Source organism: Halichoerus grypus, chromosome 2, assembly GCF_964656455.1.
Source record: "Halichoerus grypus chromosome 2, mHalGry1.hap1.1, whole genome shotgun sequence".
In the NCBI taxonomy this organism is placed as follows: domain Eukaryota; kingdom Metazoa; phylum Chordata; class Mammalia; order Carnivora; family Phocidae; genus Halichoerus; species Halichoerus grypus.
This window is the reverse complement of record NC_135713.1, coordinates 203,526,933-203,541,222: the sequence shown is the minus strand read 5'-3', so window position 1 is coordinate 203,541,222 and position 14,290 is coordinate 203,526,933. Positions and strand designations below refer to the sequence as shown.

General features: G+C 47.5%; 1 protein-coding gene across 3 annotated transcripts in view; it reads right to left on the bottom strand.

Annotated features, from left to right (window-relative positions):
* Window positions 1–31: 31 nt before the first annotated feature.
* The window catches only part of NUP85 (nucleoporin 85), a 32,133-nt gene continuing 17,874 nt past the window's right edge, over window positions 32–14,290 (bottom strand). For all 3 annotated transcript variants that reach the window (XM_036088690.2, XM_078066061.1, XM_078066062.1), the window contains 8 exons: window positions 3,901–3,984; window positions 3,733–3,798; window positions 3,377–3,528; window positions 2,495–2,612; window positions 2,290–2,390; window positions 1,104–1,255; window positions 590–691; window positions 32–219 (listed from right to left, as the gene is read on the bottom strand). In XM_036088690.2, the coding sequence (XP_035944583.1) occupies window positions 121–219; window positions 590–691; window positions 1,104–1,255; window positions 2,290–2,390; window positions 2,495–2,612; window positions 3,377–3,528; window positions 3,733–3,798; window positions 3,901–3,984 (874 nt within the window). In that variant the 3' untranslated portion in view covers window positions 32–120. The remainder of the gene's footprint in view (window positions 220–589; window positions 692–1,103; window positions 1,256–2,289; window positions 2,391–2,494; window positions 2,613–3,376; window positions 3,529–3,732; window positions 3,799–3,900; window positions 3,985–14,290) is intronic.

Below are 14,290 nucleotides of genomic sequence, written 5' to 3'. Positions count from 1 at the left end.
AAACTCTCTAGCTGGACTCTAAGAACTTGCCTTCTATTTGGGGGGGAAAAATTTATTCTTTCAGAAATATATAAACATTGCCATACAAAGGTGCCACGTTGAAGCAGCTCTCGGCTGGTCTCAGGAGCCTTCCAATGAGCCTTCTTTTATAATGGCCCGGCCAAGATTTCGTGCAAGAGCAAGTCTCAGCATTTCCAACTTGGTGTTCTCAACATCCTCCTAAAAGCAAAGAGCCAGCATGAGGTACAGCAGGAAGTGTTCCTTCTTTAAAGCTCTGCAAGGCTCGCTCTGACCCAAACGCAGACCGAAGGCATTTAACATTTAGTAGTAGCTTCCAGCAAGTTGATACGAGAACCGCATGCAAAGGCCCACTGCGACCAAGTGCCAGAAAAGTAGAGATCAGAACACCTAGAACCGCCCAGCTTCGTCCTAAAAGAAGTTGGGTGTGTCAATTACAGGTTAAGAAGTAACTCAAGAAGCACAAGTTTGTAAGGGGCCAGCGTTTCTGGAGGGAAGCAGGGGAGTCCAAGATAGAAGGAGCCTTTTCTCATCGCCATTATGGAATCAACAATCTGAAAGCTAAAATAACCTGGAGTCGCTGAACACCAGGCTCTCTCCACACTGGCCTTCTTGAGGCGAAGTCCTCTAGACATCTCATCAGCTCATATGTTTGCTCTGCTGAAAAAACCACCTAGGAGAGAGAAGAGAGGCTGCTTTGCTTAGCTGCTCCCCAGCCAAGGGCTGCACTGGTTCGGACATGCGCCCAGGTTCAGAGATGGCCTTCCGTATGTGCCCTCTGAAGGAGTGGGCTCTGTATGTGCAACCCTGGGAGGACAGAGAGCCCCAATGCTCATTCCCAGCCCGTCTCGTCAGGGGCCTAGGCTGAATACTGTCAACAGACAGCTGCCTCCTTTCAAATTAAGTAGCTTTTCTTGTGTAGATACTGAATTTCCAGAGTGGGCATTATGGGGGAATCCACACATACGTGCAGGGCCCTACTTGGGAGATGACTTACGGATGTGCATCTACAACAGCTATGGAATGAAGCACAGTCAGGGACTACAAAACACAGAGAAGAAAATCATTCTGAATTCAAACTGTACCTCTTTCTCTTCCAAAAGGGGCAGGGCGTCTATTAGTAGTATTACCCAGAAAGACCGCGGGGCAATCTGGGAAGTCATCAGTGACAGGAGAAGAGAAGCTGCATCAGTAAGACGCTTCTCCCCGTAAAATCGGTGGAACTCGCGGTATTTTCCTATTGAGAAACAGAGCACTAGGTCACCTCTGGCCCGAAACAAGACAAGAGACACCCCAGACCAGCCACTCCAAAGCAGGGAGATTGTTCCAGAACTGTCTCCAAACTCAGGGACCAATGAGACCAACAGGATTGAAAAAAACACATTTTGAAGGGGCTCCAAAGAGCCAAACCTGGGAGAATGTAACCATCAAACCAAACAAGAGATCTGGACTGTAACAGATTGAAGAACCCATAAGTCTCAATCTGATCATGAGGAAATAGGAGATAAACCCAAACTGACGACATTCTATAAGAGAGCAAAAGAGACTCAAAAAATGTCAAGATGAGGGGCGCCTGGGTGGCTCGGTCAGTTACACATCTGCCTTCGGCTCAGGTCATGATCTCAGGGTCCTGGGATCGAGCCCCACATTGGGCTCTCTGCTCAGCGGGGAGCCTACTTCTCCCTCTCCCGCTCCCCCTGCTTGTGAGCGCTGTCAAATAAAATCTTAAAAAAAAAAAAAGTCAAGGTGCACAAGCACCGAGAGAGACAGAGTCACGAAAGAGACAGGAAAACTGAATCTGTGAGTGTGGACACGATAAAAGACACCACTGGGACAGCTGATGTAACCAGAACATGGACTGCAGATCTGATGAGAGTGGTACATTCGGAGGCTGGGTCTCTAAGATGATCTTCTTGTTCTTAGGAAACACATGCTCAAGTATTTATGAAGAAAGGGGAACAAAGTCTCCAACTTACTTTCAGATTTTTCCCCAAAAACCTGACAGAATAATAAACGAGGCAAAATAAAAATGGTAAATTTGGAGAAAGTGTACATGGGAGTTCCTTAGTCCTTATACTGCTTTTGCACCTTTCTCTTAAGTTTGAAATTACTGGGAAATGTTAGAAAATATGCTTTGCAGAGTCTGGCACACATGGTTCTAGGAGTTTGGGCTCAACAGGAGGGAACACTGGAGAAGCCTAGATCAGTCCGTCCCATCTGCACAACCCACCACTATGCCAAAGGTCCGGGGCTGAGAGCCCAGAGACTCACCCAAGAAGGTCAGTCGATCACTGAGCATCATAGCTGGCCCTAGGTTGTCAATGAGATCCAGATCAGAAAAGGAGCCTCGCTCACAGTAATCCTTGAGGAACCTGCAAGGCCAGGCCCAGAGGTCTGAGCAGGGGTCCCAGGACCCCTTCCTCAGCCTCCCAACTTCCTAGCCAGTCCCCAGAAAGCCAGGAGCGGTTGAACCCACCTGTCTGACACCAGCGTGGCAAAGGCAGCATCTTTGGCTCGGATGCTCCAAGACAGCGCAGAGCCCAGGCGATTGTTGCGGACAGCTTTCATGGCTAAGATCTTACAAATGCTGCGAACTTGGCAGGGAAAAAGAGAAAAGGCGAACTCTTCACTCTTCCAATCAGGCCATTTCTGAACTCTGCCAGAGAGGAGCAGGCTTCCCACCTCCTCTGAGCTTTGTGCAGCCTCTCCACAGGCTCCAAATACAACTTGGTTGGCAACACCGGGGACTTGAGGGTTTACAGATTGTCTCCTGGCTCTATTACACCAGGACCCACCCTGACAGGATTGGCTTTGTGACTGGGTTTGATTTCAGGGATGGCAAAAAGATTTTATTGCTCCCCACAGATCGGCTTCTTCATTATCTGTCCAGGTGCCAAAAAACATCCTTTGGGTCTTGAATTGCCCTATGCTTTCAGAGATGGTCATAAGCAAGCAACTGCCTCTGGAAAGAACAACTTAGGTTTTTATCACTCAACAGTGAAGGGAGAAAGGGCAAATATCACTGCTTTCTTTCTGTGCTCTTCCTGAGCTGCCTCTGGTCCTGCTTCCCCACTGAGCCAGCCTTAGCTGGCAACAGCAATGCACCTGCGAGAAGTAAATTCCAAGCTGACCCCAGTCCTGACCTTCCTAGAGTAAGTAGAAGAGAGGACGTGGGTCAGGATCTTTTTAAAAGGCAGTGCGCTCCATTGCTTCTAAGTCCTGATGGATCCCTAGCTGTTTGTCCTTCCTCAATAATTTTCCTGTTTTGGCTTATCTCTTGGGACCCACTGCCCGGCCTCTCTCCAGTCCGGCTGACGCAGCATGAGCAGGAAGTATGCCAGGGGGAGGGCGGGCTCACCTTGCTCAGTCATCTGCCGCTGCTCACAAATCCGCAGCACCTTAAGGGCTTTCTGCTCAGTGCTCAGGGGGATCCGCTCAATGTGCAGCTCCAAGGAAACTCGGCCCAGCTCAGGGCAGTAGTCAAAGTAATCCACTCCCAGCTGCCACAGGCTGCAACCGTCCAAGGACAGACAGGAGAGTCTGGTGAGCCCATGTGCTGCCCTGCAGCTTGGGGCCTGGTACCAAGATGAATCCTCCCCTAGACCCCTGTAGCCTTCAGGGAACCAGACAAGCAAGAACATAATCCAAGATCCAGGGGTACTTCCATGCTGAAAAACACCGTGCTGCCGCCTCACACCCTTGGGGCCTTCCTACCTGTGATGAGCAAACAGTCCCGAGGCATATTCCAACAGGAGGAACTCTCTCATGTTAGATCCGAAGCTGGAATAAAACATAACAGGAGACCAAAACCCCTGGCCTGCTGCATTCGGGGCCCTCCCGCAGCCCCACCCCTGACGGCTGGCATGGCTGCCACACACTTACTAGAGGTTGTGCGACTGGAGGAGCTTGCAGTGATCCAGCAGGTCTGTCAGATGGGCCACAAACCACCAGTTGCTTAGAGCAATGCTGTGGGTTCAAATGCCAGGGCAAGGAGGAGAGTCAGGGTGACACTGTGGTCCATGTGAACAGGGACCCTGCATATCCTTTGCATAAAAGGATGGGAGGGACAGTGACAAGTGCAAATCTGTCTGGAAGCACATAGTGAGAAGTTTCTCTGTGCTATGTGGGGACTGACAGTGGATACCCAGGATGGTCAACCCTCAAAGTGGCAGCCAACGATCTAGATCTCTGGAGAATGTCACAGTGAAAATAAAATTCAGGGATCCAATCCGATGCAAAAAATGTGGATACAGAATAATATATAAGAAAAAGAATAAAAAGAAACAGACTTATAAACACAAAGAACAAACTGGTAGTTGCCAAAGGGGAGGGAGGTGGGGGGATGGGATGAGAGAACTAAGTGAAGAGGTACAAACTTCCAGTTATAAAATGAGTAGATCATGGGGATGAAAAGTATAGCATAGGGAATATAGTCAATAATATAATTTTATGTGGAACACACGGTAACTGCACTGCTGGTGGTGAGCATTTTGTAATGTACATAATTATCAAATGTTGGAAACCTGAAACTAACACATCAACTATACAGCAATTAAAAAAAGAAAAAGACTAAAAGATAGGTGATTTCTGATGCTTGATGAAACATGGAATTCAGGGGCGCCTGGGTGGCTCAGTTAAGCGTCTGCCTTTGGCTCAGGTCACAATCCCGGGATCCTGGGATCAAGACCCACATCGGGCTCCCTCTCTCACTATCTCTGTCTCTCTCTCTCAAATAAATAAAATTAAAAAAAAAAAAATGGAATTCAGAGGAATATCTTTATTTGCATCCGGCTTCACTATTAATGTTTCTCTGTTGTACAGCTTTTGATTAGTATACTTACTTTACGAATATGACTATAAACATAGAACACTTAAAAACCATCTTTTGTTTAGGTTTCTATGAGTGCTTTGTATAAAGAAACCTTTGTTAAATTACAAGATTTAGGGGCGCCTGGGTGGCTCAGTCGTTAAGCGTCTGCCTTAGGCTCAGGTCATGATCCCAGGATCCTGGGATCAAGCCCCACATCGGGCTCCCTGCTCCGCAGGAAGCGTGCTTTCTCCCTCTCCCACTCCCCCTGCTTGTGTTCCCTCTCTCGCTGTGTCTCTCTGTGTCAAGTAAATAAATCTTTAAAAAAAAAAATTACAAGATTTATAATATTATTGTATATACAATCTGACCACAATGAAGATTAAGTCCTCCCCCAAACCATATTTTTAACCAAAACCTAGAATCTGAAAAAAAAAACAAAACAAAAAACACCTAGAATCTGGAGCACCTGGGTGGCACAGTCCGTTAAGCATCTACCTTCGGCTCAGGTCATGATCTCAGGGCCCTGGGATCAAGCCCCATGTAGGGCTCCCTGCTCTGTAGGGAGTCAGCTTCTCCTTCTCCCTCTGCCTGCCCTTCCCCCTGCTTGTGCTCTTTCTGTGTCAAATGGATGAATAAAATCTTAAAAACAAAACAAAACATGCGGCGCCTGGGTGGCTCAGTTGGTTAATAACTGCCTTTGGCTCAAGTCATGATTCTGGGATTGGGCCACGCATCGGGCTCCCTCTCCCTCTGCTGCTCCCCTGCCTGTACTCTCTGTCAAATAAATAAAATCTTAAAATACAAAAAAAATCTTCTGGGACCCTTGTTAAAAAAAAAAATGAAGTACAGTTTCTAGGGCCCTTAGTGTCTAATTCCTTGGAAATCACTATTTTACATCATCAGTTGTATGTAAGCTCCCAGCATCATTTTGTACAAAGTATGCCAATGCACTTCTTGTCAGTGTGCATACATCATTTCCGATTATCCATTTGTTACTTGGCATAGACCTGTTTGTATATAATGCTTGACTATTTTTTTAAAGATTTATTTTAGAGAGAGAACGAGAGCATGAGAATACAGAGTGAGGGGGGCAGGGTAAGAGGGAGAAAATCTCAAGCAGACTCCTGCCGAGCACAGAACCCGATGTGGGGCTTGATCTCACATCCCCGAAATCACAGCCTGAGCTGAAACCAAGAGTCAGACACCTAACCGACTGTGCCACCCAGGTGCCCCAATATTTGACTATTTTTTTAAATCTCGGGTAAGGGAAATTTTAATGATTGCTTTCTGTAACAAAATCAAGCACAAGTAAAGTAGAAGCAGACTGTCAAGGCAGGTAGTTTTGAGGTATAGTTGTGCATTAAGGTAAGAAATTCTGCTTTCATGATATAAAAAGAATAGGGATTGGATTACACTGAATTACTGGACAAATGTTTAAAACATCTGCCTTGGGGAGCCTGGGTGGCTCAGTCTTTAGGCGTCTGCCTTTGGCTCAGGTCATGATCCAGGGTCCTGGGATCGAGCCCGGCATCGGGCTCCCTGCTCAGTAGGAAGCCTGCTTCTCGTCTCCCACTCCCTCTGCTTGTGTTCCCTCTCTCACTGTGTCTCTCTCTGTCAAATAAATAAATAAAATCTTAAAAAAAAATTTAATAAAACTTCTGCCTTGTTCTTAGGGCTATGGATCCTCAGATACTCCATCTGTTCCAGGATTCCACCATTACGGAATGTCCTTGTTGGCCTTCTCTAACATTCACTTTCAAGATTAGCTTTTTCAAACTTTTTTTTTTTTTTTAAGATTTTATTTATTTGACTGGGGCACCTGGGTGGCTCAGTTGGTTAAGCGACTGCCTTCGGCTCAGGTCATGATCCTGGAGTCCCAGGATCGAGTCCCGCATCGGGCTCCCTGCTCAGCAGGGAGTCTGCTTCTCCCTCTGACCCTACCCCCTCTTGGGCTCTCTCTCTCACTCTCTCTCTCTCAAATAAATAAATAAAATCTTTAAAAAAAAAAAAAAAAAAGATTTTATTTATTTGACAGAGAGAGACACAGCAACAGAGGGAACACAAGCAGGGGTAGAGGGAGAAGCAGGCTTCCTGCTGAGCAGGGAGCCCGAGGCGGGGCTCGATCCAAGGACCCTGGGATCATGATCTGAGCCGAAGGCAGATGCCCAACGACTGAGCCACCCAGGCACCCCTTTTTCAAACTTTATTAATAACTGTGTGTATCTATGACATTCAAAAAATTACATATGCTGGGGCGCCTGTCTGGCTCAATTGGTAGAGCATGTGACTCTTTATCTCAGAGCCATGAGTTCAAGCCCTGTATTAGGCACAGAGATTACTTAAAAGAAAACTGGGGCACCTGGGTGGCTCAGTCGGTTAGGTGTCTGACTCTTGATTTCAGCTCAGGTCATGATCTTAGGGTCCTGGGATCGAGCTCAGAGTCGGGCTCCCTGCTCAGTGGGGAGTCTGCCACTCCCCCTGCTTGTGTTCTCTCTCTCGCTCACTCTCTCAAATAAATAATCTTTAAAAATAAAAAAATAATCTCTGCCGATTTTCAAAAACACCTGTATTTCCACATCCTCGAATACTAAGAGTTCTGTAAATTCACTATGTGCTACACAAAGTCGATCATGCTCAAGTTTTTAAGATTTATTTATTTATTTGACAGAGAGAGAGAGAGAGAGAGACAGTGAGAGCAGGAACACAAGCAGGGGGAGTGGGAGAGGGAGAAGCAGGCCTCCCGAAGAGCAGGGAGCCCGACGTGGGGCTTGATCCCAGGACCCTGGGATCACAACCCGAGCCGAAGGCAGACCCCCAACAACTGAGCCACCCAGGCGCCCCTCAGGTTTTTAAAGATACTTCGTTGGTCCAGGTTTTCCTTTAGCTATGGCTTTCCTAATTTTGCAATTCTGCTGTGTTACTTTCTGACCTTAGTCCCTATAAATAGGATATCTCTTTATGGCAGGCCCCTAAACAAACCCCAACTCACTGGATACTGTTGTTGCTCTTAATTATTCTAATTTCATCACAGGTCTTTGTGTATCAGTAATTCAATGGAATATTGTCATTTGGTTACCTAGACAGTGTTTTGTTTTAAAGATTCTTTTTGAGGGGCGCCTGGGTGGCTCCATCGGTTAAGCGTCTGCCTTCAGCTCAGGTCATAATTCCGGGGCCCTGGGATCAAGTCCCACATCGGGCTCCCTGCTCACTGGGGAACCTGCTTCTCCCTCTCCTCCCCACTCGTGTGCTCTCTCTTGCTATCACTGTCTCTCAAATAAATAAAAATCTTAAAAAAAAAAAAAAAGGATTTTATTTGAGAGAGTGAGCACAAGCAGGGGGGAGAGGGAGAGGGAGAGGGAGAAGCAGACTCCCCACTGAGCAGGGAGCCTGATGTGGGACTCGATCCCAGGGTCCTGGGATCATGACCAACTAGACAGTGGTTTAACAAAAAAGGTACCACAAATGGTCCTTGAGACCACAGTTTCAGTCAGTCCCTACCTCTCTATCCCTTTCATCTAAAAAATGTAAGTAATTTTAACTTTTGCCTACCTGGACTGTTTTATTTATTATTTATTTATTTATTAAGATTTTATTCATCCATTTGACAAAGAGAGCACACAAGCAGGCAGAGCGGCACGCAGAGGGAGAGAAAGAACCAGGCTCCCTGCTGAGCAGACAGAGCCCAACATGGGGCTCGATCCCAGGCGCTGAGCCACCCAGGAGCTGCTGCACTATTTTAAAAAGAAAATGAGAAAATGGATATAAAATTTGCTTTAAAAAGATTCCTTTAGGGGCACCTGGGTGGCTCAGTCGGTTAAGCGTCTACCTTCGGCTCAGGTCATGATCCCGGGGTCCTGGAATCAAGCCCCACATCGGGCTCCCTACAAAGAGGGAAGTCTGCTTCTCCCTCTTCCACTGCCCCTCCCAACTTGTGCTCCCACCACTTGTGCCCTCCCTTACGCTCTCAGATAAATAAAATCTTCAAAAAAAGATTCCTTTGAATAGCACTCTATAAATATAAAAATCAGTAAATCTGAGATTGAGGTTAACATATAACTAATCCCCTACTAAACTGCTTACTGAGCACCATGGACCTGCTTTAGCAGCACTGCAAAGTGGTTCAAATCCAGTTCTGCTACTCAGTGACTGGTCAGTCACCGTTTTAACTTTAGCTTCATTGCCAAAGTGGAGGAATTAAAATGGCCAGTACCGTGTTTTGAGACTCTGAAGCCATCTTTAGAAACTGAAGTTATGAAAAATTCAAAAACAACAGATAAGTGGCGCCTGGGTGGCTCAGTCGGTTGAGTGTCTGCCTTCAGCTCTGGTGGTGATCCCAGGATCCCGGGATGGAGCCCCACATGGGGCTCTCTGCTCGGTGGAGAGCCTGCTTCTCCCTCTCTCTCTGCCTGCTGCTCCGCCTGCTTGTGCGCTCTCTCTTCAATAGATAAATAAAATCTTAAAAAAAAAAAAAGTAACAGATAAAATCAAAAGTGGCCAGTCCCATGGGGTGCCTGGGTGGCTCAGTTGGTTAAGCATCCAACTCTTGATTTGGGCTCAGGTCATGATCTCAGGGTCATGGGATTGATCCCCCCATCAGGCTCCACATTCAGCAAGGAGTCTGCTTGAGATTCTCTCTCCTTCTCCCTCTGCCCCCCCACCCCCCGCTCTCAGGCACGTGCATTTTAAACTAATAAAGAAAAGCTTTAAAAAAAAATGGCTGGTCCTAGGGAAAAATATTAAATGAGGTGAGCAAATATAAGCCTTCAAGATATAGGGCGCCTGGATGGCTCAGTCAATTAAGCGTCTGTCTTCGGCTCAGGTCATGATCCCAGGGTCCTGGGATCGAGCCCCGCATAAGGCTCCCTGCTCAGCAGGGAGCCTGTTTCTCCTTCTGCCTCTCCCCTCCACTTGTGTTCTCGCTCACTCTGCTCTCTCTCAAATAAATAAAAAGCTTTAAAAAAAGAAAAAAATAAAATAAACCTACAAGACATAAAAACAAGTTGCCTTCCCACATACACTACATGGATAGTCCACCCTCCTAGAATAAGCTCCATATAGAAAATGAATCAAGAGAGAGTAGTTATTTGAACAGAGGGCTGGAGGAGGAGGGGAGGACAAAGGAAGACAAGGAAAAGGAGCCCTCCCAAAATAGGGGCAACAGCCAGTGTAAAGGCCCTGCAGTAGAAACTCTGTCTTGTTCCTACTTCAGAATGAAGCCCGTGTGACTCAAACTTCGAGGTAAGCATAGGCCAGCTCACTTAGGGCCTCGTGAGGGGAAGCTGCTGGGACAGAAAGCAGGAAAATATGGTTTAACACTGAAAACACTGGCAAATCAAAACCACAGTGAACTATCAGCTCACACCTGTCACAACAGCTAAACTCAACAACACAAACAACAGATGTTGGCAAAGATGTGGGGAAAGGGGAACCCTTGTGCACTGTTGGTGGGGATGCAAACTGGTGCAGCCACTGTGGAAAACAGTATGGATGTTTCTCAGAAAGTTAAAAATAGAAGGGGCGCCTGACTTAGTTAGTAGTGTGCGCAACTCTTGATCTCGGGGTCTCAAGTTCAAGCCCACCACCAGGTACAGAGCTTACTTACAAAAAAAAAAGGTTAAAAATACAACTACCCAGGGCACTTGGGTGGCTCAGTTGTTAATTGGCTGCCTTCGGCTCAGGTCATGATCCCAGGATCCTGGGATCGAACCCCACATCGGGCTCTCTGCTCGGCAGGAAGCCTGCTTCTCCCTCTCCCACTCCCCATGCTTGTGTTCCCTCTCTCGCTGTCAAATAAATAAATAAAATCTTAAAAAAAAAAAAAAATACAACTACCCTATGACCCAGCAATTGCACTACTAAGTATTTACCCAAGGGATACAAAAATACTAATTCAAAGGGGTACATGCACCCCAATGTTTATTGCAGCCTTATCTACAATAGCTAAACTATGGAAAGAGCCCAAATGTCCATCGACTGATGAGTGGATAAAGAAGATGTAAGATATATAGTTTGAGTCACACGGGCTTCTGGTCCTTGTTAATCTGACTCCTTTCTGATCTCTGTCACCTCAAGCCCTCCCTTAGTCTTTCGGTTCTAAGAGACGTTGGCAGTTCCTTCAGCAGGTAACAGGCCTTCTTTCTTTCCTGCCTGTGCCTTTCCCCATGCTTTTCTCTCTGCCTAAAATGATCTTTTCTGATGTTCTTTGCTGAACTTTCTTTGCTGAACTTTTCAGGACTCAACTTGAATGGAGCCTCCTCCAAGAATTTTTCCCTCACCTTCCAATCTGATGTAAGGTCCTCTCTTAAGGGGTTCCACAACATCTGGCCTACACAGCTGCTGTTACTCAGACTGATGCTGACGGTGACGGCCAGACAGCCAGCCAGTGACAGCACGCCCCAGTCTGGCAGCCCTCGAGCACCTCCCTGAGGGGATACGGCAGCCTCTAAGGCTGCAGGGCAGCGACCACCGAAGGCAGAGAGCTAATGACACAGCTCGAGTGACCAAGACAAGCTTATGCTGAACAAGGCCTATTCGCCCTCCCTGAAGAGCTAGATAAATCTCAACAAATTTTGGAGCTTCACACTATGATGGAGAACCCCAAAAGCAAGCTCTATGTAGGCCAGGCAAACAGCCCCATCATTCAAAGATGTTTGAGGAAGGCTCAACTAACAGCTCTGGGATGGCCTCTGCTAGAAAAGAGAGAACTCTGGAGCTAGGGACACCAGCCAGGTGAAGGTCCTACCCGGAGGACTGTAGCTCTCCAACGGACTGTCTGCCCTGCACTGGAGCCACCGCTGCCCCCTCACCCCAACTCCTCTCTCGCTTCGGTGGCTCTACAGCAACCACTGCCTAGCTGAGCTCGGGCGCCCGTGGACCTTCTGCAGATGGCGTGTGAAGGTCTGTCTGCGCCCCGCGGCAGCCAAAGTTATGGGCCAGGCCAAAGTTCCAGCAAGAAAATTCTAGATTCAGGAAAACATTAAACTGGACCTCTTCTTAGTTTTTGAAGGAAGCCTGTTTCCTTCTAGTTCATTATTTTGGGAGGACCTCAAGGGCACCAGAAAACTGCCATGTTGCTCAGCTCTCGGTGCCTGTGTGCCAGCTCCCTGTTTCCTTCTGCCAGATAGCACAGAACTGGCTTTTAGGGGAAGCTGTAAGCTGCGGGGATGGCGGCGGGGCAGGTAAGATGAACACTTGGATTCCCGACTTCTCCTTTGAGCTGTGGAGATAACAGGCAAACATGTGGCCCTTCAGCAGGGGCTGATGAACTATGGCCTATGCTCTACTTCAGAACGCTTCACTGCCCCTTCTGCCCCAAACGGTCTGGCTGACTTAACATGGGGATCACCAGGTGCCCATTTAGAAATCTCCCTTCTAGGGCGCCTGGGTGGCTCAGTGGGTTGGGCTTCTGCCTTTGGCTCAGGTCATGATCCCGTGGTCCTGGGATCGAGTCCCACACTGGGCTCCTTGTTCAGTGGGGAGCCTGCTTCTCACCCCACCTGCCACTGCCCCACTTGTGCTATCAAATACACAAAATCTTAAAAAAAAAAAAAAAAAACCTCCCTTGTAGCACCTTTAAAAAGTATTCCCCTCGTTCCCCTTTACAAGGTAGTCATGAACCCAACTGACATCATACCCAAAGAAAGCAGCAAGACTTCCCTACACCACCAGCCCACTGGCCCAATTCCAGATGTTCACCACTTTCCCAGGAACCCAGCTTGGGTCTGAGTGGTATAACTCAGGAGAAACCAAGTGCTCACAAGACCTCAAATCCAATCCTTCCCCACCCAGGAGGGCACATTTCTAAAACTCTGCTACTCTCTCTGAAAATACTTCAGCCTTTCCTCCAATACCTGAGATAAGGTCCCAGGACTTGCATTACGGTACCACTTTCAAAATAGAGTAGGAAGTAGCTTCCTGATCAGAAAACCCAAGCTCTGGGGCACCTGGGTGGCTCAGTCATTAGGCGTCTGCCTTCGGCTCAGGTCATGATCCCAGGGTCCTGGGATCAAGCCCATCGGGCTCCCTGCTCGGCGGGAAGCCTGCTTCTCCCTCTCCCACTCCCCCTGCTTGTGTTCCTGCTCTCGCTCTCTCTCTCTCTCTCTCTGTCAAATAAATAAATAAAATCAAGAAAGGAAAGAAAGAAAGAAAGAAAAGGAAAGGGAAAGGGAAAGGGAAAGGAAAGGAAGAAAGGAAGAAAGAAGGAAGGAAGGAAAGAAGGAAGGAAGGAAGAAAGAAAACCCAAGCTCCAAAATTTACAGGAAACGGAAATACTTTACACCCCTTCCTGCTTGCCAGGACAAAGAGATGCCCAGACTAAGGGACTGAGAGCCTGATCCTTCCTTATGTGTGACTGGCAGGAGGGTGATGCCATTTTCTGTGGCATTCATGAAAGTCACTCTTCTTCACTGGCACCCCTCTCTTTTTTCTACTGTCACTGCAGAGAACAGTGTGCTTTCCCCTTTCGTTATCCCTCCTCCTGGTTTTGCTCAAATCTGATTTGTTTCCAAAAATTCAGATGTGGCTTATGAAGGAAGCCCTGGTGGAAATAACCCACTGCTATAACAGACAGTGTATTTAGGAATGCCCATTACTTCGAATTATAGGCAGAGATAATGACAAAGCCAAATAACAACATGTATGTGTGCACCTTTGTAAGTTACTCTAACCACTCTGTGTAGGTGCCCCACCCCCCACCAGCTGGATTCCGTAAGTCATCTTCCAGCTCCAGCTACACATCTGTGAAAATATGGACACAAAACCTGGTTTTCTTTCTCCAAATCTAGCACCATTTTCTTCAAGCTCCGGTTTTGTTCTGGCTCAAACAGGAGGAGCATAGCAGGAGGGGATCCCTTCCCATTGCCTAGATCTACTGAAAAAGATCCAGTAGAGGTCAGTGAATTCGATACTGAGCAAGGCCGTCTGCTGTAGTTCCCAACAGTCTCCCTTCCAGGAGTCTTCAATGCAATACCCACTTGTCCGGGCTGCACAAGGGACGCCAAACTGTGTCTGACTTACTATATACGGAAATTCCTGACAAGCTGTACCTTTGATTCATTATGTCTGACGCTCCCTTTCCCGCCTTGCTGAAGGTTCAATGCACTGACAAGACACCCTTTTGAGGAGAGGGGTGGTGTAGAATCCCTGCTCTAAACAGACTCAGCCCGGAGCCTGCTGGGGTAGCAGGCCGTGGCTCACTAGAGAGTGAGACTACTGAGAAGTGCTCTCCCTTAAGGCAGTCTGCATAGCCATCAAGTTCCAAGAAATAGGCTTGCTGGCTTTTTCTGGATTTTAAATATCAAAGTAGGGCGCCTGGGTGGCTCAGTTGGTTAAGTGACTGCCTTCGGCTCAGGTCATGATCCTGGAGTCTGGGGATCGAGTCCCACATCGGGCTCCCTGCTCAGCGGGGAGTCTGCTTCTCCCTCTCCCGCTCCCCCCTCTTGTGCTCTCTCTCTCATTCTCTCT